This window comes from Platichthys flesus, chromosome 3, assembly GCF_949316205.1.
Source record: "Platichthys flesus chromosome 3, fPlaFle2.1, whole genome shotgun sequence".
In the NCBI taxonomy this organism is placed as follows: domain Eukaryota; kingdom Metazoa; phylum Chordata; class Actinopteri; order Pleuronectiformes; family Pleuronectidae; genus Platichthys; species Platichthys flesus.
In genome coordinates this window covers 21,302,959-21,325,381 of record NC_084947.1, presented here as the reverse complement: position 1 = coordinate 21,325,381, position 22,423 = coordinate 21,302,959, and the positions used below count along the sequence as shown (strand labels likewise).

The window sequence follows — 22,423 nt, the reverse complement described above, 5'->3', positions numbered from 1 at the left end:
TGATATACGTCTAGTCGACTGGTTGAAATCAATTTAATGTTTCATTTTGCTCAAAAACTTTATTAATATTCACCAGTTTCCAGTTTACATTAACTGTTACTGCAATAATCCAACCACTGTGAAATGTTGTGCAATTTTTCATTTTTTGTGGCTCAGCTTTTCTTTAGGCATATATGTTCATATTTGTGTCTGTCTTTGCTGTCTATTAGGTCAAGTTGTGTTAAAGGTTCAGTGTGTATAATTTAATGAGCATCTAGTGGTGAAGTTGCATATTGCAGCCGAAAAACCCTAACACTCCCCTTCCAAACATGAAGGGGAACCTGTGGCCCCCTTCATTTGTCATAAAAACTCAAAAGGTTTGTCCAGTTTGGACTAATGTAATGCCTCCATAGAGAGGAGCTGCTCCCGATGTAATTATAAATGGTCCATTCTAGAGTAAAAATTACAATAATTTATACAATTAAGAAGAAACACACAATTGAAAACATTATTAGGATTGTTTTATATTTAATTTCTACCAATAGATCATTTTCATCTAAATCTTACACACTTTGACACTTTGAAGAGAAGCATGTATAGGTTGGGCTGAGGTGGAGACCAGCAGAGTTTGGAGCTCGGGTCTGATCCTGAGCCCCGGTTCGCCCATGACCCCGATGGAAGCGCGCTCCCGACACTTCAGGTGAATGAGAGGGAAGCGGGGCCGCGGGTGTGGACAGTGTGCGGGACGACCGGAGGAAGATGACTTGTGTCACGTCGCTCGTGCCGCATGTCTTCATCACCACGTATCTACTCTTCGTCATGGGCAGCGTTGCACAGAAAGTAAGTGAGCATTTGGTCCAATAATTCACAAGCTTTTACCTCCAGCACAGTGCGCGCGTGTGTGTGTGGGAGCCGTGCTCACTTTACTGGAGAGAACCGAGCCCCGGACTCCGATCGGAAATCCTGTCATTTAACTATTGTTTGCTCCTCAGCGAACATTATGACCCCAACGGACACGTAGCAAGTTATTTCAAGAACAATTATCTAGCAACGTTTACTTCGGCATATATTTTCAACAACAACATAAGACTCGTATCTACCACTTTTGAATTTAAATCTAGTTTGCCTGCTCTGTCCACGTTGTCGCTCTGCCAAAAGCACCGTAGTAGACTGTAGTGGGAAGCGTTTCGTAGTGTGAGACAACTTCCAAAAGTTGAGTTTTAAATCCTTGTAATGCGTTTTGTTTGGTCAAATGTACGCCGACCTCACTGGAATACCATTGTTTTTCTAAACTCCTCTCATGGCTAGTATTTCAACTTCGAGAAATGTGGTAGTTGGCGATGATCTTAAAATGAACACTTTTTTACATTGGGTTTTGCGATCACTTTTGTCGATAACATGATGGCACGTAGCGCATCATTACCCAAAGCGCGAGCGCCTGCTGCCGCTGAATTGAAGTTGTGTAGGAAACAAACTGTATTCAATAACTAGGATGTTGAAATTGTCATGCAGTCAGTGTGTGTACAAAACACTCAGCCGACACATCCGCCTCATATAACCCGCACACTGCTGTGGATTCAGATGCTGTTTGAAACTTCTTCTAGACTTTTATTAGAATATTCCACTTGTTTTTTAACAGCCAAAAACTTTTAAAACTTGAAAAAAACAAAACCCTGCAACAGGAGCCACTGCCAGACTTCTGTCTGCTTTGCGTCTTACCGACTGACTTTCGTGCACCTCTGCCATTCACAACAAAACCCTGAAAGTCTTGGGCAATATTTCAAAATGGACAAACTTGGAATGTGGCACATTTTATCCTCTGGGGCCTTCAGATGGATGTTTTGATGGCACAGGCATGTTTTGATGTTGTGCACTTCACAGACTTGGGAGAATGGCTTGCAGAGTCCGAACTGCAGAAATGAGAACCACATTGAGAGCGTGTTAACCTTATGTTGCTCTTCTCATACTCACTGAGGCAGATTCCCAAGCTCTGACTCTTGGCGTTGCAAGGTGTTCACGAGCGAGAGTTTATGTCTCTAATCAACGTGACACAAAACAGTCAGGGGTTGTGTTTTCCTTTCGGTTATAGGCTGTCACTCATGCTTGACATGTTTTGGCTTCTACTAAAGCTCCTGCCAGGCCACAAGTCTCTGGTTGAAGGCTGTAGGTAGTTCTGATGTCATAACTTGAGGTGTCATTCTGTAGTTTGGTGTATGTGGATACCTGAACCAGAAAAAGACACTGCACGTGACTGAGGATGATGGGACTTGTTGATGCACATTGCCAGTAGACTGGAACAGTCATGTTTACACAGACAGGGGCAGGGGTGGGCCTTGACGCTTGCACTTGAAGAAAAGAACTGTGATCTCTCACTGCTCAGAAAATATACACTTCACTCTATATATACAATCTTTAATCTAATGGACTTGTTAAAATGACAGAGATGAATGCTTCCTATTTTATTAGGCCCCCCCCCCCCCCCCCCCCCCCGCCAAATTTGTCAGGCATTGTAGATAAAGCACCCAGATTTTAAATTGTGTCACCCTCTCACTGATCCCATAGTTTGTGTGATGCGACATGATTTTCCCATGTGTAACAGTGGCTGCTGTCATAACACAAAATGATAACCCCCTGGCAATGGGACATGCACACAAACGTTGACAGCCAGGAGAATCTCTGTGGCTTCCACCTGTCAAGAGCTGTCCTCTTCCGCTTGCGGACAACAACAGTTCAGCACAGTTCTTAGAACTAGACAACAAAAGCCCTTGGTATATTGAATTGTCAGCCTCCCCAGCTTCAGTTCCTGTGTGCATAGGGTGCTCACTATCTTTGCAATTATCTGCCTGAGGGGGCACGGTAAATGATGGCTTTGTCCTCCGCTCCCCATTTGTATTAAGTTGATTTTTGGAACAGCATAAACAAGCTTGGAATTTACTCTATCCCCCTCAGAAAAAAATGGGAGGCATCCAAGTCTGTTGGTCCACAATTCAGCACTGTGGACAAGTGCATTTGATCCCTGCTTTGTTGCCCGGCTCCGTCTTTCGCAAGGTTTTTATTTGGGATGGAAAGAGGGGACATTCATCTCTAATTGAACCGAGGGGTCGGACCCCGTGGAACTGTGAACTCCCTCATTCCTCCCATGAGTTATATCACAACAGATGCACAGAGCCTGTCAACAGATAAACATATCACAGAGTCTGTGAGCTGTGATGGGAAGGCAGAGTGTTCCTGTGCTGCAGATACAGTTGATTGTTCAGTATAAAACAAATTCATTTGATGTACTTTTTGGAAAAGCTAAAAGCTCAATAGCTGCATTTGTTTTACTTTTCTCTTAGAAGTTGTTACAGCACCGTCATGTTCAGACCAATACAAAAAGTACATTATATAAAGCACCTAGCACGAGCTAGGATCTAAAATCCTTTTATTCTGAAAATGTTTTAGCCATTGCTGGTTGGTGCCTCTCTGGCATTAACATTACATTACACTACCACGCTTTTAATTTTTAAAGACTATTAATGGATTTGTTTAAAACCATGAAAGGTTTAAAATATATTTCCAGAATCATTACCTTTCAGCCAATATTTTCAAGCAACTGTTTTCTAACCGAACCAAAAAAGTGCATACATGCTAATGCTTGAACTGAGCACTGTGAATTATCATTTTACTATCACTTATGTTTGTCTCTATTTATTTGTAGTTGTGTCTTCTGTTTAAAAAAAATAATGAGAAAAGAAGATTTTGAGGTTTCTGGATTGGAAACAAAGAAACAAATTAACAGAATAAAGTCAGTTTAATTGCCTATAGTTGACAGAATAGTACAGTCTTTGCAGATATATCAGTATATTACGATTATTTGAAGTAGTTTTATCTAAAGAGATCACACTATCTTTTTATACACAATACTAATGAAAACTTTACATGAAAAACCTGACATCTGAAGAAAAGAGCAAAGTCACTTCATTTCAGGGTTTATCTTACATTAGGGATTTTATTGCTTTGACAACAATTGTCACAACCTACTGTTGTACAGAGGTCATCTGTGCTGCTTGAGTTTATATTAAAAAAAGATTATCTTATCTGGCAGTTTTGACTCTGTGGTTCACTTGGAAATGTTATTGTATCCATTCAGACCATTTAGATTGATTGCAGTTACTCAGCACAGTGGATCCGAGTCTACACGATAGGGCTTCTCATTGAGGTGCTGCCCAAAGACTAATTATCATGGATGCGTTCACTGGACCACATTCCAAAATCTGGAAATGATTTCACCAAACTGGTTGAAACCACCCTGAAGATAAGGTCATTCCACAGGCCTGCTTTAGCAGCTACCACAGCAACAGCATCTCTTTTAGAGGAAATATGTTAATAGGTTTTACACCACAAACATGAAAGCGAGAGCAGTTTGCCCACCCACTAACATATCTGTGTGAGTGTGAGGACTGAAGTGGTAATAATTTCCAGTTTTGCGTGTTTTCATGTAGGGCAACTCCGAGGTTCCCATGATGGCTCTGTACATAAAATGTAGATCAAACATGCTTGGGCTCAAGGAGGCCTTTCATAAGTCACACATGATGCACGATGGCGGAAATATGCTGAGCCAGCCACACAGTGGCCAACAAGTGAGACCCTAGACATGCCTGGGCTTAATCACGCTGCCACGCCAGTTGTTTGTAAACTCACTCGGGCTCGAACGTGCAGCCACTGACGTGAGCCCACCAGGAGGGGTGTTGATATCACAGGGGGAGATAACGTGATAGAGCCTGGAATCGAGTATCAGTGGCTTTTCCCAGCTGTGGAGAGTGACCTTAAGGAGCTTCTGTGCATTTGGAGGGGGCTGTAGATAAACAAAAACCAATGTTGCAATGATCTTGCACAGAGTGAGTTCCAGTCTGTTGCTTTTTTATCTGAAAATCTGTCTTTGTGATTGATATATACAGTATAAAGGAAATCTGTGTATGTTAACCAGAATAAACATCGGGCTGGGTGATATGGCCAAAAATTATATCAAGTGGAACATTTTAAATATCGGCCGTAATCGATAACAGATCGACGGATTTTCTCTTCTTTATGAGCAGAGAATGAAAAACACTAGATTTTTCTAAAGGTAGATCAATTATGTGTTGTACCTTTTCACTGGGCTTGAAAATGCACAATCAATATATCAATAAATGTTGTATTTTTGTTATATTGCCATTAATGAAAATTATATTGCAATGATTATTGATATGGATTTAGAGCCCAGTCCTAACGGATCATTATAGCTCATGGGGAGATCACTAATCTTTGCTGCACTCTGTTTACCCTGCGCTGTCCTTTTGTACAGTGTGTGTGGTCTTGTGTGTGAGCAGCTCCGTGTTAACTGCATTACCTTGTATGATGTTTGTGTCTCTCAGGGAAATTCCTTTATGTTTGCTGCACTTTGAGAAAAAAAACCCCATTATATATTGTGTTTATTGTAACTTAATTAGTGGCACTTCTAGTCCAGTTCAACTCAAATAGCTCCAGCTTTTATTTGATTTGTGGTGAATTTTGCCTCATGCCAGTGATTTCAGCATTCACTCTTTATCATGAAGCTGTAGGGATAAATGTATTGCCGCGTGATTTTCTCCATTAAATTGTTCTAAATGTTTGGTCTTTGAAACTGGAAATCAAACCAAACTACTTGGTTAAATAAAAAATTAACAATTGGGAAATTCAACTCAGGCTACATTCTATGACCACAAAGCCCTCCGACAAGATGTTGATATTGGTCCTGACCTGAAAGATTAGAGTGCGATTGTAATGCATCCGGAGTGGACTGCCGCTGCCCGGGCGCTAGCCTGTGAAGCAGTGTCACTTTTCTCCTCCAGTAAACAGGGCTGGTGAGGATTCCTGCCCCCTTTTTAGGGGCCCGCCTGCCTGTTTATGAGCCAGTCCGGAGCTGTTTGTGCATGAGAGGCAGAGTGTGCGTGCGTGCGTGCATGCATGTGTGTGTGTATGTGTGTGTGGTACTTCAGCAGAAGCCTGCTCGTGTTGCAGAGTTTTCAAAGGGGTGTCTCTTTACTTTTGTCAAATAAAAGGTGTTTCTACAGCTTTAATTCCATTCTCAAATACGCATTGATAACAGGAAAGTGACATTTTTCTTTTGGTTTATATTGCCTCTTTTTTGGACCATATCCAAGAATACGTGGAGTGCAATTAAAATAATTTCTGTAACAATAAAGTTACAATATTCTTATATATGGCATATATAATATAATGGTGACGTATAAACAGCTCAGCTCCACAACATCAGTCAGCGGACATAAAGTTGCCTCTGTGCTAATTAGACAGACGTATGAATCTCATCGTGGAATGTGATTGAAACACATTTTTTAAAGGATGTACTAATGCAAAGTGAAAACCAAAGAACAAAACCATTTGTCAGGGGCCTCTTGGTAATGACAGGAGCTGGTCTGATGTTTCACTGAACAAGTCATTTCAGACAATTATGTGCTCAGTCGATCTACTTCTGTCCAGGGGAGCCCCTGTCACTGGCACAACTGGGGCACAATAACCAGCAGGCTCTTATGTAAACTTTCAACTTGCTTTGTACTTATTAGCATCACTTCATTAAAATATGATCTGCCTTCCCCCTTTTGTGGAGTGGCTCACCAATATGGCGCTGAGGCCCAATTGTTTTGCCATGAGAAAAGGCATCCTTAAATAATTAGCGGCCTGCCAGTGGAGCGGCCTGTGATGTAACAGAACTGAGATGTTTGGCATTATAAGAATGTCCCATTTCCATTCGACACTGTGGCAATTTGGGGCCCTTTTAATGTGAAGTCTAGCATGCACATCCCACATGGGACCTCCCGGCTGCCCCATCTCGGTGGGAGTGATGACACAGTCTCTGTCCGTGACACAGTTCTCTTTCATCAAATGCAGGATTCACATCCCACATAAGACCACTATTGATTTATAGATGAGCATTATTTGCAACATTTTTTTAGTTTTTACATTTTCAAAGTTTAAGAGATTTGTTCTTTTTATGGTTAAAAGAATCAAAATATATGAGGGAAGGCCAGCACCAGGATGAATAAATATACATCTCTTCACCGCTGGTTATTTTTGTCCTAAAAGGGGGACACACTGTCGTTCCCTTCCCCCTGCTATGCCCCATATTGTGAAGTGGTTCCCCTCATTGCGTAACTTCGCTGCAAACACTGAAAACCCCAAATCAGCTTATTCGCTCTAACCTCGCCTGAACGGGAATGGCATTTGGCCCGTTCAAATGTCACCCACGTAATTCTTTGCTGGAGCACATTAATTTCTAGTAAGTGTGTGGGCAGTGCAAGTGTAGCATATAATGCATGCCCTGAATAAAAGCTACACAGAGAGGGCAGGTGGAAAGACGGACAGGGAGAGTTTAAACATTACAGATTTAGTTTTTTCTTGGCTCTGCTGACTGAGGCTGACTATTACCGACTTTAAGACAGTGAGAGACTGCAAGTATGAGGCTGAATGAATCACTCAGCTCAAACATTTTACAGATTTGAAAGGGTAATGAAATAGAAGAACTAAATGTGGTGGCTAGAGTTGATTCTGTGGCAGGACGTCGGTGCATGGAAAACACTGGGTACTGAAAATTAGCCACATCTGTCCCCTCAGCTCTCTGCATGTTACTCTGTGATTTGTCCATGTGCAGTGGTGTTTGGTACATTTTTCAGCAGCTTGTTCTAACATCAAATCTATTCTCAGAATGCTGTCTGCACAGAAGCATTTAATGTTTACCTGGAATTTAACCAATATTTAAACCCAGTATTTTGTTCCCCTGGCTGCTTGCACTACTGGAGAAGCAGATTTTGTCTAGCCTGATAAAAGTACATGCCTTATTGGAATAAACCAGAGAAGTATTGCATGTAAACACTGAACATCATTCAAATTAATTTTGAAGATGCAACCAGCTGCTTGATAACAGTCTAAAATAAAATGTTGCCTTTCTTCCTAAGTTTTGCACAAGGAATGACATCTTTCCGAATCACAGCGTAAAATCTGGACTGTTGAGGTTATAGATGAGATGTTAAACTCTGCAAAACATGTACTTAAATTGGTCATCATGTTATTATCTTATCATATAACATTTTTGAGAGCAGTTGGTAAATTTGAATGCTCTTTGATCTTATGAGGAGAGGCGGTGGACTAGTGGCAGAAACTTGGACTATGGGAAGAAAAGGTCTCTGGTTCGTCTCTTGTTAGACTCCACGGAGAGACAACAAAAAGACCAACCTGGATTGATCTGTCCAAAAATCCAAGAGGATTCTCCCTACCCTGTCTAGTGCCCCTGAGCAAGGCACCTACTCCCCCAACATCTGCTCCCTGGGTGCCGTACATGGTCACTCACTGCTCTGTGTGTCCTGCACCAGATGGGTCAAAAGCAGAGGTTAAATTTCCCTACCTGCATGAGTGTGCCTGTGCATGTCTGTGCATGTGTTTGGGACTAATAAATGCATCTTAATCTTCATGAGATCCAAATAACTCATTTGAGGTGACACACACACACACAAACACACACACACACACATTACTTCTTTAGTTACCCAGGTCTTGCTGCCCTTCTTCCCCTCCCACGTGTCTGTAATGTGCTGAAGCCTGGCTGTGACATTGTCAGCTGTATCAACTATGGAGAGGACTTTTGGTTTTATTGTGATGACCTGAGGTCAGAGTGAGTGCTCCTCACTTCCAGTCATGATTGTAAATTCTATGTAGATTTGGCTACTTAAATTATACTAACTGGCTTTTGATGAATGTATTCATATGAGGATAGATGGTCCATGGAGCAATCTGAGGGCCTGTCCGGCTCCACAGGCTTAAGGTTTCCTTGTACCCCCCCACCCATCAAAATTGCATTCTCAAAGTGATCTCCTATGCTTTAAACCCAGTCCAGACAACAAGTGTTGCCTGCGGGTGTTTGTGTGTTACCTGTTTGTCATGGGGGTCTGCCAGTCTGCCAGTCATTCCCACAGTCAAGAACTGAGACCAACAGGAAAGCTCATAAACACGCAGGCCCCCTACAAAGGTCTGGTCCTCAGCTCCCTGACCCAGCCACACATCTGCCGCTGCTTAGGACCTAAGTCCCCCCAACATCCCTGCACACCTGGGAAAAATTATTGCCAGCATGTTTGAAGAAATACCCTCCTGAGGGTTACCAAAGCAGGCAATAGAGGCAAAACACAGGCTTTGATATAAGGGCAGAACAGCAGGGTTGAACAGTTCAGTTACAAGCAGGTTTATGTCGAGTTGGGTTTGCTGATATTTGCTGATAGTTACCATGGTTGTTGGTACTTTTGTCACAGAAAATTCTTGACGTAGTGACCATTATCTGACTGGTCTCTGAATTAAGGGAGAATGGAATATGATACCAACAGAACACTATTAGACATAATGCCAAAGAATAACCTGAATACTAGCTTGGGTGGCACCTATGTGAATCAAAAGCCCTCACCTTGGCACTGCTTCCTGTGCTCAACCTGTTGAGCTGTGTGAGTCATGTTAATTGTCACTCTGAGAAAGGGTGTCATTAAACGACTGATATATAAGAAAGTAAAATGCTTAGTGGAAATGATGTCTTAAAAGCAGCTTTAGATTTGTGACACAACTGACTTATTATAATTCACTTTGCAGGTGTACTTCGACTGTGGTGCCAAGGTGGATGTGGTGGACGTCCAAGGCCTCATTCTGTCTCCTGGCTTCCCCTACAACTACTCCTCTGGGACACACTGTGTGTGGCTGTTCATTGTACCTGTTGATTACCAGCTTATCCTGGAAATATTTGACTTTGATGTGTTTGAGAGCCATGACTCTGCAGCCCAATACTCAGCCATCTCTAATTTTGAAGAGGAAGAAGCAGATGAAGAGGCGACTGTCACCCCTGGCAGCTTTGCGGTATATGAAACTTCATCGCCAGCTAAAGATCCTTTGCTTCAGAGCGAAGGGGATGTCACAAAGACTCAACAGTCCTCCCAAGATAGCGAGGACAAGCAAGTAGTGGTCCAGGAACAGTCCACAAAGATGGAAATTACCAAAGTCTCAAATTCTGCCAAAAGATCTGCAGATGCCTCCTCTGGCTTATCTTCAGCACCTCCTTCCTCTCTCCTCTTACCTGGGGCTGTGCCTTCAAGAGACAAGATCGTTAACTCCGCCTCCTTGTCTCACCTTAGGGGAGACCCCAACCCAAGTTCTAACCCAAGCACAGTTGTGGAGGAGACCACCCTTGCCTCACTACACATCACTGACAGTCCAGCTGTGAGTCCTGAAACGCAGCAGTCAGTGCTTGACGCCTGCCCTCATGATGTCCTCTACATCTCAGACCTCATCACCTTTTCGTCCAGGTTCTGTGGGTCCAACCGCCCTCCCAGCAGCCAGCTGGTTTTCGGCTCCAACCAGGAGATGGTGGAGGTCATCATGGAGCTTATCACTACAACACACTGGGGCCGTGGCTTTGCTTTGCTCTTCCACTACCACAACCTGACTGAGCCAGGAGGGGACCTCCGTTCCTCTGCTCCTACAGCCAGCAAGGTAGACTCTCTGCTGGCTGCTGTGAGCGGAGCTGCCTTCTTCGCTCTGATACTTACAAGTGCCCTCTGCATCATTTTCAGGTAACAGAATTCCATTAACTTTATTAGGAAAGCAAAGAATTCACAGAAATAACACAGCGAGACTGTATCAAAGCCAGTTTAATTCAATCGTTTTTGATTGACTTCTATCAGCCCTTAATGAATAGCAACAACACTATGACGTCTCTGGAATTGTGCTGCCTAGTTGGTATTTTCTCCAGAAAATAGTTCAAGCTTGAAAATAATTTAAAAAGCCAGAAACCAGCCACCATGTGTTGATCATGAATATCAACCAGCTGACATACTTTATGTTATGCTCATTTATGAGCATTTAAACAAAACGTTTCAAACAAATCCTAGTGACTTAGATAGTTGTCCGACTTATCCTCTATTGCCAACAACAAGTTGATGCTGTTGCCTATGTGTGTTTTTTTAAAACTCTCAGATGATGGAGACGAAAACTGGGAGAAGTATTCAAAGATTCCAGCTCACAAGCCCTGATCATTATTTACTGATCTTTCACATATTTCCACCAGCAGTTTATTTTCTTCTTCTCCTGGGAACATTTTCAGCATCTACCTTGATGGCCACTACTTTAAGAAATTCCCGTTCACTGGAAGATATTTCCTGTTTAGTTTTGTGAACTGTATTTAAAAAATAATTAGCATCATATGAATTCTTGAAGTCTGGCCAGAAACATGTCTAGTGAGCTCGCAGTGACTGCAACATTTGACCACCAAATTCTAACATGATCATTCATGATTCCAAATGAATGTTTTTGCCATATATATATATATATACAGTATGTAGTTACTGATGTATGTTGTGCATAAGAATGAAACAGACATGATGTCACACTTAGGCCATTCAAATATATTCAACTCATCCTTGAGGGTTAGATATTAGAGAAATTCCCCAAAAATATTCCTGAGATATCACATTCTCGAGGGAAAGGGAAAGACATTAGTTCATAGTGACAGTACCTTTTGACTTTTGACCACTAGTATGTAATGACTACATATTTGAGGCCAAATTTTAAGAAATCAGCCTTAGTTACCTGTGTTGCTGATCAGCAAATGATCATGCTAATAATCTTAGCACACTAATATGCTAAACTAAGATGGTCAACATGATGAACATCTTTCAGTTTTTTTTAGATGGACAGACTGTGTCTGATTGGCTTACCCTGATATTCTTAACCCAACCAGTCATCAATTTGAATGCTTAAATTTGATCTACACAACCAGTGCCTGTATATAAAGATGGCTGATGCCTCGCCAAATCCTCCCAATGTGCAATAATGAAGCCAAAATATCCCAGAAACAGGGTTTGCTGTAGTGCTTAAATTTGCAAGTTGCAAATATCAAGTCAATACCATCTGTTGATCATGACATATCACCCCATAATTGTCTATTATCTGAATAAAACTTACAAATGTACACATTTGTCCGTGTGGTATGAACTCTCTTAAATTAAGAAAATACAATATTAATTTAAAACATTTGTTTTTATTATTATTCAAATTCAATGAACAGCAGGAAAAAATAACAATAACAGATTATTCCTTCAGTAATTCTATTGGGGCTCCTCAGGGAAAAAACTGTCGTTGCAGGTGAGAGACTACAATCATCAATCAGCCCATTGTCTCCACATGTCTGGTGAAATGGCTGCAGACCACAGGAAAGACAATTTTCTGTGGTCTTTGGCTCATCTCTGAGAGAACTAACTGATAATATGATAGTTAGCTAACCAGTTTGACTGGGACAGACTGGGGCAGACTGTGTCTACCATTAACTCCTGTCTGACACCTGCAGACCATATGCTACATTATTTTAGTTCAGTCACTAAATGCATATCTCCCACATAGAGAACTTAAATGTCTGTCTCAGACTGTCCCACATTATCAATCAGATTTGATAAAGTGGGACAACTAAAAAATGTTACAAAAAATTTAACAGATTTAAAAAAAACTCAAGGTGTATTATTTAGCTTGAAAACATCACAAACTTAATTTGATTACAATTAGAAGCATTGTATTATTTGTATCCTTAACATTAATGTTACATTTGCCCGCATGAAGACATATGATATCAGTCACATGATGTCCATGCTAACCTATAGTAAAAGTCCTGTTGACCAGAATCAGTTTGAACAGGAAATAAACAGAGTGAAGCTTAGGTGTCCCAAATAACCCAATGTCCCAGATTACCCAAATTTACCCCTACAGTCATTGAACCCAAAAAAATGAATGCAATGGGCACTAGCCAATCATAGGCAGAGTAGGGGTGGGCTTTTCATCCACCTTGGGTGGGGAAAAAACCCTGAGAACCACTTTGAGCATGTCAGCATTTAGCTTGAAGCACGACTCTGGCAAATCACTGCCTCACAGAGCTGCTGCAAACTATTCGTCTTGTTAAAAATGCTCAGGATCTGTTTTTCTCAGATAAATCTAATATCCTAATTCACAGGTCTTATCTTTGACTTCTCCTAAATGAAAATGGGCTTGTGCGTCAGTTACCTAAATGCAAACACACACACACACACACACACACTCGGAACATACGCAGTCTCTCCTTTGTTATGTTGACTCAGCTGGAAGCCTTAGTCCCTGATGTGGTGACCCTCTGTGATTAGCTGGGTTTGGCTGCAACTGTGCGGCTTCCTTGATGTGGAGCCTTCTCACCGTACACAACGGGGCATTCAAGGTAGAGCACCTGGCTTTAATTCTTGCACACAAGAGGCTGCAAGAAAGTGAATGGGTGGAGAAATGGGGGGGAAAGGGACAACAAGGAGAAAATAAAACTCAGTGTGCGTTTTATACCGATAGCATTGTCATACAATCAAAAGGTGTAATTTACAAGCTGTTCCCTCTTCCATCAAAGGGGACAATGAACAGAAACTGAGGGGTTAACTTTGGAGGTTTTGTAATACTATCTGTTCTTACGAGCTTTACCCAACTGATCCATATGGTCCTGGATCCAGGAAGGTTTACATTTGCAGACAAAAATCTAAACCCTCCTAATCTAAATATTTAGCTTTCTGTGAGAAGCACTCGGCTTTAACACGAAACGTGTTCATTTCTGCTCAGTGTCTCTGTCATGACACCACAGGTACTCACTCTTAATGACGGGGAAATTGTAAACACGTGTTCAATAAAATGAAAGTGTAAGTAGCAAGAACAACAACACGAGTCATTCGGAAGCCAGGAAATGCGCTACCATGAATTAAATGAGCAGCCTGAGAAGTTTTTTCCCTATTAATTTAAACGAGTTCACAGAAATCATCGGAAAACGAGAGCTGTAGGCGAGATCTTGCAGGTTTAAAGCAGCAGTGAGATTAACTCGCCGAGGTTCCCGCTGGTCAGAAAATGGCCAAAGGTGGATGAGAGTCACAGTGGGGGTTGCCGTCAGTCGAGCGGGGGCTGGTAATGAACTCATTCAGCTGTAACAGTAGTTTTTAATAAGTGGGTACTTGCTCAAGTATTTCTGCATGGTTCACTGGTTCATATGGACTTAAGAACAGGGCAGAAGGCATGGACACACAGATACAGTATTAGATTTGTAACCCTAACTGCCACCATGAAGGAGGTAACTTGGTTTTATATCCTCAATTGTAAAATAATCTAACATCAATTCCCCCCCCCCAAGAAAAGTGACTCTACATATCACTTTTTGTTCCTTTAGACACAGTGTTGCAAGTGAATTATGGTCCAAATTTTCTCTTATGGGCAAAGAAATGACAGCAGTGCTTCCCCACAGGAAAAAACAATGCATAGCAATGACATCCCAGTAACAACCACTGTGTGAACTGCTGGAGCTGTGGCGTGTGTGTGAATGCATCTTGCGCCATCATTCAACACCACAATAGAGCAACTATTGAGGGGGGATCTAGCCACAGGTATGCTGGAGCTATTATGAACCGGGTGAGGTGGTTACTGTCAGAAAGATCCCACTTCAGCACAGTTGTATTGAACAGTGTTCCATTTTACATTTCTGGTTAAACTGTCCAGCATGCTGCCAAAAGTGGGGGATCCATTTTGAGGACATTCATAAAAGCTGACTATCAGATATGTGTGTAATTATAAACTGAATTGCTGCGGTGCTTCATGTTTTCCAGACCCAAACTGTGTCCGAAAAGAGCCAGCTCCTGCGCGTCCAGCAACTCCGAGGTACAGACGCTGCAGCCGTTCACCGGTTCCTCCCATCTCTCTCCCTCTGTGTCATCTCTACATGTCACCCCCTCTCCTCCCCTACCTGTCCTCTTCTCCATATGTCTTTATTTGTCAGTCAGCCATTCCACTGAACACAGGGCTTTAGCTCTGATCCCTGGACATTTCTTTTTAATATAGTTTGCTGCTCAAGCCAACATTGTCCGCTGCTGTAGCACCGCCTCTTCACTCCCCACAGAGCCGCACCACCTCAGGTTCACTTCGGGTCACACAAGTGTAAAACAAAGGAAGCGCTACGTGATGATGACACGGGGGGGGTCATTCATTGCATATTAGATACAAGAATTTCCGTCATGAAATCATGACTTGTAATGAACACATGAACATAACCTGCTGTTATTTAAAGTCATGACATTAACTTTGACGACGCTCTCAGACCGAGGACAAATATTTTATAGATTTATATATTACATTTCAAGCCTGTATATTAATGATATTGATATTTATAATGGAGTAAACGATTGATTCAACAAGAAAAACATTTATTTTAAAGGGAATCTCAATAATTTAGCTCACTCTTTGGGAGTGATACTGTATATGTGAAATAAGTTGTACAATGCCTTAATGGCTCCAAGGAAGCTGTGTGAAGAGCCTCAAGTGATGTCACATGGGTCAGCATCAGGTTTGTTTGACGTAGTTTGAAAAAAATTATAATGCGGGAGCAACTTTTGACATATTTAATCTATACTACAATCATCAAATGGTAAAATAAAACCTTTGCGATCCTGATTTATACAACATGTTCACCCTACCAAAATGAAATAGATTGGATTTATTGTAGTTGTTGGGGGGGGCATTCTGTTAGCATGGTTCTAAAGTTAATTCAACACCTGCCTGCATTAGTATAACTTCCAAGTGAACTCAAAAGACGATATGTGTGATTTGAAAGGTGGATAAGGTGAGTGGCACCGTGCTGTGTTGCAGGTGCCAGAGGGCGTCCATACCACAGGGGCTGAGGTCAGTGAGCTGCAACTGATGGCTGAGAATCAGACCAACCTGGGGACGACCACAGACCAGGGCAACAACAACGACAGCCCGCCACACACAGGTGAGGAGGACACGCACACACACACGCACACACGCACACACACACACACACACACACACACACACACACACACACACACACACACACACACACACACACACACACACACACACACACACACACACACACACACACACAGGCACAAACAAATGTTATTCCAAAGCTATCAACGTAAATGTTTCTGTACAGTGTTTGCTAAATTACCCAAATCTATAGTCAGGTTATTTCTGTGCATGATAAGCATTCCCTAAGAGGCAGTGCAGCGAGCACAAAGCCCCACAGCCCATTACTGGGGATGTCAATCATTTTGATTTATATTGACCCTTTCAGGAATGATAATAATACCTTCAGGAATATAAATCTGCCATTAATTAGTTTCCTGGCGAGGCAAAGCTCTGTTAAGTTTTAGTGCACTCATTTAGAAATTGTTGCCTGGGGTTTGAGGGATGTTTCTCAATTCCTGTGCTGTTTTTGGGGAGGTGACTTGTCAATCAAATGGACTGGGATTGGGTTGTGTCTCTAGATGGTGCCATTATTTTTAGTTTTCATTTTGCTGGCTTTCTCTGCTCATCCTTACCCTCTCTTTTTTTTATTTTATTTTTTTATTCCAAGCAAATAACCACTAGATTTTCAAATACAAAAAAGTCATACCGGAGTTTTCCAATTAAAGATTGCTCCAACACAGAGTATAACACAAACTGGTTTTAGGTGGAATAAATGTTCTCTCAAGTTATTAGTTTAAATGAAAAAGAATCTTAGGGCTCAGGGTGGGTCTGTAGGGTTGTCAATTGAAAGGAAAATTGCATTAGAGTAGCACACAGCCTTGATCCTGGAACAATCCAAAGCCCCCCCTCCCACCTCTCTCTCTCTCTCTCATTCTCTCTCCCTCAGTTGGACTGAACTCAGGCTGAGAGATTTGTGGGTTGTGGCATTTAACCCACAAAGCAGCCTGGGAGTAGTTTGAACAACAGGAGAACACAGCCCCCTCTCTGTGTGCCCGAGTCACGGTGTCAGGAGTTTACTCCAAAACATACAGTCCACAAAAAGGAAAGGAGCTGAGATGAGTCCACTCTGCATGTTGTTTCACTGAACCACTTATACTTGGCTCTACAAGATCATCAGCTCCAATGCTTGTTTCTGAGCAGCTTGCAGCCCTTACTCAAAGCAGTATGCCATATGAAAAATAAAAAAATCAATGTAGTGCATCAGATTTGTTTCAATGGGGAAGGCTATGATAATGTACAAAATTAGAATTCATGCAAAGTTACTCTTACCAGACTGCAGAAATGCAGCTTTTACTGAAAGCTCTGATCTCCAACTTTTTAGCAATCAACAATACAGTTCAATAAATCCATTAAAAATAGCTTTGACAGCAATGTTTTCAATATATATCTTGTTTAATAGTTTTTCTGTTCTGTAGTCAGTGCTTCCATCGACATTTCCCAGAATGCAGAGGTGGACCTTTCCTGCAGCGGGTTGACTGAACTCGACCTTGGTGCCGATGAGGTTTTCATTGTATCTTCAGCCCCCAGCCCAAGCAGGCTACCCTTCTCACCTCACACGGTAAGAACCAGTTTCGTGCTAACACAGTTGTCTACGATGTCACCTAGTTAGGACATTACAAATTCCAAAGCCTTTCACTCAGTTGGCATAAAAACCTGCCTGAAGGCAACATTAATAGCATTTAGACAGTATTGGCTGTAGAGCAGTAAAATCACACCCATTAACATTTGCGTCAGTACACAACTAAGAAAATTGGGTAAAGCCCCTAAAGTGACATTTTTTAACAAATGCAGATGAATTATACTCCATGCACAGACCTGCATGGCCCTATGGATGCTCCCTGTGTTGGTCGGTTGATTCAGACAGAAATATCTCAAAATGTTTAGATTGGAAGACATTCTGTAAATTCACAATTGTCTGTGGATATAACGTAACGACTGTAGCACCACCAGCAGGTCAACAATTTCACTTATTAATTTGAAAAGATCTACTTCATTCATTAGGACAATATCAGGACCAGAAATTCATGGTTCTCAGATTATGTATCCTAATGACTGGTCACCATAGACTGTATATAAACAGTTGGTAACCCTTACATTTGTATATAGCACCACATTGTAGTTTCCACTTGTTTTTACTTTGGTTTCGGATTAAAAACTTAAAAATAAGTACTAACACTATGTGACAAATTTGCATTTTCGCATGTCACAACACTCTCAAATGGTGAGCCCACTAATGTAGCTGCTAAACAGCGTTGTCAATGTGAGCATGGTAGCATGCATAACTCCAGCCTGCTAGTCTTAGTCTAGTCTCCTCACTCCAGGTCAGTTGGTAAAAAGCTTTTACACAACAGTATTCCTGACGCTTCACAGTGGACTGGGAAATTGTCTGTTTCATCTCAAGTCCAAACTCTGTGGGTGATCCCCTCACCCTGGGGAGATGACCCCTGAACCAATGAACATCAGAGGTGACAGGGCATTCATTGCTTTGAATCGACGCAGTGTTCCTAATAAGACTGACACCATTTTTATTGGCGTACGCGTGGTACAGTGTAACGCTGCAGCTATGAGGACATTAATGAGAAAAGCGGATAATTAAAAGATGGGAGGGAGACTGAGGAAGAACCAAAGTTTTTTTTTCTCTGCTCTCTTTTGTATTCTCTTGGAATAAGAGTTGGCATAAAACAGCTCTGGCAGCTTTTTGAAGGACTGGCAAGCTTTTCTGCAGCCTAGGCTAGTGGAGTATTATCAACAGGGCCAGATTCCCAGCTCCGATTGTGTGTGTGTTTGTGTATCGGTGTGTGTCATGCACGCTTTGGCACACAGTGTGTGGTCTGCCTGTGTGTGTCCTCAATGCAGACATCCACGTAAATAACGTTTTAGAATGTTAAATGGGCTAGCAGTGGCAAAGGTCCCAGAAAATTGCCAAATGCATCTTCTATCTGTAATTGCCAGGTTATCTTTCTAGGTTAGCATTGTATATTCACATCACACATCCTCAAGTACTGTATTTATATGTGCATTAAGCCATGAAGCCCAATTGAATAACACTTGAGTTGAAAGGACCACTTGAACGAAAGCTTTAAAGCAATGAGAAGACTTAAGATGCTAAGATCAAGGGAACTCCTTGATGTCTGAAATTTATAGAGATTTAAATCATCTGTCAAGTTATTTTTTTCTATGTCGAGATTCTTCAGGGACCACAGATAGATTTCACACTCCATCTTTGGAGCCGCGGTTTGCAAGCGCCCATGTTGGGTGGCTGATTTTTCACCTCATTTGTCAATCCTTAATGTTGCCATTGTGTTTGTGGGGCTTTAGTGACCAAAAGAACATTTCATTTAAACCCCGAGCTAATTCTTGTCTAGACAAAGCTAGCTGCTAGTGACTCTAGCCCCACAGGGATTATCTGGACTCGCTCTGTGTCTGATGGGTGCAACCCCTAAAACCTTCCTCCTCCTCCCCTGGTCAACAGCAGCTGACCGATCAGGAAGGATAAAGTGGCCTTCGCTCATCTCACCTGTCGATCACAACTAACCTCCGGGTTTCACAAGCAAATGGGAATCTCAGCACAGCAACATGTCCTCTTACTTAATCATGTGTTGTTCTCCTCATATGCTAAGTGTTGAGCCTACACAACATCCAAAATATGGCTGAAACGGTTCCAAAGCCGCGCCGCTTTTCCCTTGACAGCTTTAATATACTTAATAAATGACGCCTGAGATTTGTACGTGAGCCACACATGCTCGGCTGGCTGGCTGCTCGACTGAGCGCACCAAGCTAATCAGCACAGTTCCTTCTTGTTAATCCATTAATGAAGAACACAACACAATCTGTAGGCAGGAATTCAAGTGCGGGGCGGCAGTGGAGCAGGTGCAGATTGGCAGCCTGTCAGTTCCCAATGTCCCCGCGCTGAAGACAGTGTTGTGGCTCTAAGCGGAGTTGGGAATCGACGGCAGCTTAATTAACATGTTAAGAAACAACCAACACTTATATAATCAATTTCTGTTGTTTCTCAAATCTTGTTTCTCCTGACTTGACAACTTAACTCTCTCAGTCTCATTCTGCCTGACAGAATCAGCCATCTGTTTTCACAGTGAGATATTTCAGTGCCATTGTTACAATCGGAGTCCAGCTTTTCCATCACTGCGGGTTTGACCCAAACAAGAAGCCTCATTGACCCTCGTCGCTGCAGTAGAGGGCTTGTGCATTATTCACACTGATATGTGCGCTACATGTGTTGTCTTAATTACTTTCACCAAGGAGGTGATGTTTTCACCCCTGTTCATTTGTTTGTGAACAAGATTACACTAAAACAACTTAACAGATTTACACAAGACTTGGTGGACGGATGTGGCAAGGGTCAGGGAAGAACTCATTAACTCCTGGTGCAGTTCCAAGACAAGTTATTTCACTTATTTAAAGTTTTCTCAAGATATAATTTCTGGATCTTTAAAGAAATAAATCAGACACATGTAAGGAACTAATATCTATGAGTTTGTGATATTTTTTCAAAAACGAAACCCCACAACCGCCACAACAACCCTTGAATGTTGCCCACTCCAGAAGGGGTCTCATATTAGTTCTAATTTCCATGTATTCTGTGTCTCTTAGCAGCGGGAGAGGTTTCTTCGACACAGTGACACTGGTCCCAGCCCTGCAGGTGATTGGCCCTCGCTAGACTCCACCACCTCACCCACTAGTGCCAGTTCTGCCAGGGACGGTGGCAGTGGCTGTGCCAGGCCGAGAGCCTGGAGCGTACGCACGTTCCAGGACTTCCTCCCTCCGCTGCCACAGCTGCATAAGAAGTGGTGCAGCTGGAACTCCACCAGTCCCTTCACCAAGCTCGTGGACAGCGTCAGTACTGGAAACTTTGCTGTTTTCATACCCAGAGACTTTAATGGCAACTTGTTAGAACTATTTGCTTGACCTAAGGATCTCATAATTGCAATGTAAAAAGTTGAGGCTTTACATAATCGACAAACACTGCTATTATTGGCTTATTCAGAAACTTCAATGCAAGGAAGCCCCATTCCTCTTATTACACATGTGCTCTTCCTGCTGTGACAATCAATATCAATTGTGAAAAACTGCAGCTGATGAACTGTTATCATTTCAGAACCCATCCAGTTTGACAGGTGACTGCAGGGGAGAAGACAGCAGGAAGGTCTTCTCCGACATTCACTTGGACCACAAGGCAGACACGAGCACCATCTCGGACTCATCCATCAGCAACGCCTCCTACCCTATGACCCAGTCTGCCCAGCGGCAGCGGCGTCTCAGCTCCACCAGCAACCTGCGGCGCTCGCGCTTCCCCGGCCCGTGCTTCGGCCTCCTCTCTGGTGCAGCAGACCCGGTGAAGGCCCCTGGGGCTCCTCAGTCCCAGGGATCACCCTCAGAGCCCAGCTCCGGATCATCTTCCTCCCCCCAGTGTCAGATGGAGGGCGGCCAGGCCATGAACAGGCGTGATTTCCCAGGCGAGGGTGATCACGTCAGCGTGCCGGTGTTTGCCATCTCTGAGGAGGAGGACCGGCAGCCTCTGGTCTCAGCTGAGCACCTGGATCAGACCTCCGTCTCTACTGTGATGAATGGACTGTCGAGGGGAGCGTACGAGGGGAAGCGGGCTGCACCCGGAAGCACCAGCCACAGCCCGCAGAACCAGAGGGCCAGGCCTGAGTGGAGGCCATGGGGGAGCCAGGCATCAGGGGGGGTTGGTCCACTCCCTTCCAACACACCAGCCACCATGACCGAGTCCAACACAGTCAGTGACCGCCCGCTGTGCCTCAGTCAGTCCACAGCGCTGTGCAGTGTGACCAACCAGATGTGACCAGGCGGTGAAAGAGGAGGAACTCTGTTAGTGCCACTTTGAAATCTATAACCCACTTCTTTAATTTCTGAAATCATCTTTTACAAAAATTACTACATATTCTTCTCACTTTAGGTACCTGTTTTTATAAAAGTTGTATTTGGACAAAGATGGAATACTATGCTGCTTACTATGTCGAGGTACTGACTGCTGAGGTGTTATGTGCCGGCAAAATATGAATGATTGCAAACGTGAACATGAGTACTCCATAACCCCGTCCCAACTCTTAGGAGCACTTTTATACTAGATTTATTAACCAGTTTGATGCTCTTTGTTGACTTAATACTCCAACAGTTGCACTTTGATTTCAGTAGCTCATTCATTGCCCTGTGTCTAATTTCCTTATTTCTTTAATGTGCTTGTTCATGTGGGTTCGTTAGCACAGGCTATTAAATGCATATACAGTTATTATCCAAGGTGTTCTGCAGAGCATAGATCACACAATGTCAATGTTGCATCTGTGTATGCATACAGTATGTACTCATGACTGAAACTGGAATATTAAAGGGAAATCAAAATAATGTAAAAGCATATATATATATATATATATATAGCACTAATCGAAATGTAGTATGAATAGAGAAGTAGAAATCACAATAGAATTAAAATGAATTATGAAATGTTAAGTTTTAATAAAGGCTGTGTAATCCAAATGTTTTATCCTTGATCTGATTCCTACCATCAGAAGGAACCTCAGACTTCGAAGAGGATCTTTGGAGTCGGACG

General features: G+C 42.5%; 1 protein-coding gene across 1 annotated transcript; it reads left to right on the top strand.

Moving 5' to 3' along the window:
- Positions 1–691: 691 nt before the first annotated feature.
- si:dkey-112e17.1 (uncharacterized) lies at positions 692–22,324 on the top strand. Its single transcript, XM_062384569.1, has 7 exons — positions 692–819; positions 9,622–10,595; positions 14,670–14,721; positions 15,706–15,829; positions 17,250–17,392; positions 20,446–20,688; positions 20,951–22,324. The coding sequence occupies exons 1-7, from the start codon at positions 739–741 to the stop codon at positions 21,656–21,658; spliced, it is 2,325 nt and encodes a 774-aa protein (XP_062240553.1). The 5' UTR covers positions 692–738; the 3' UTR covers positions 21,659–22,324.
- Positions 22,325–22,423: the final 99 nt, after the last annotated feature.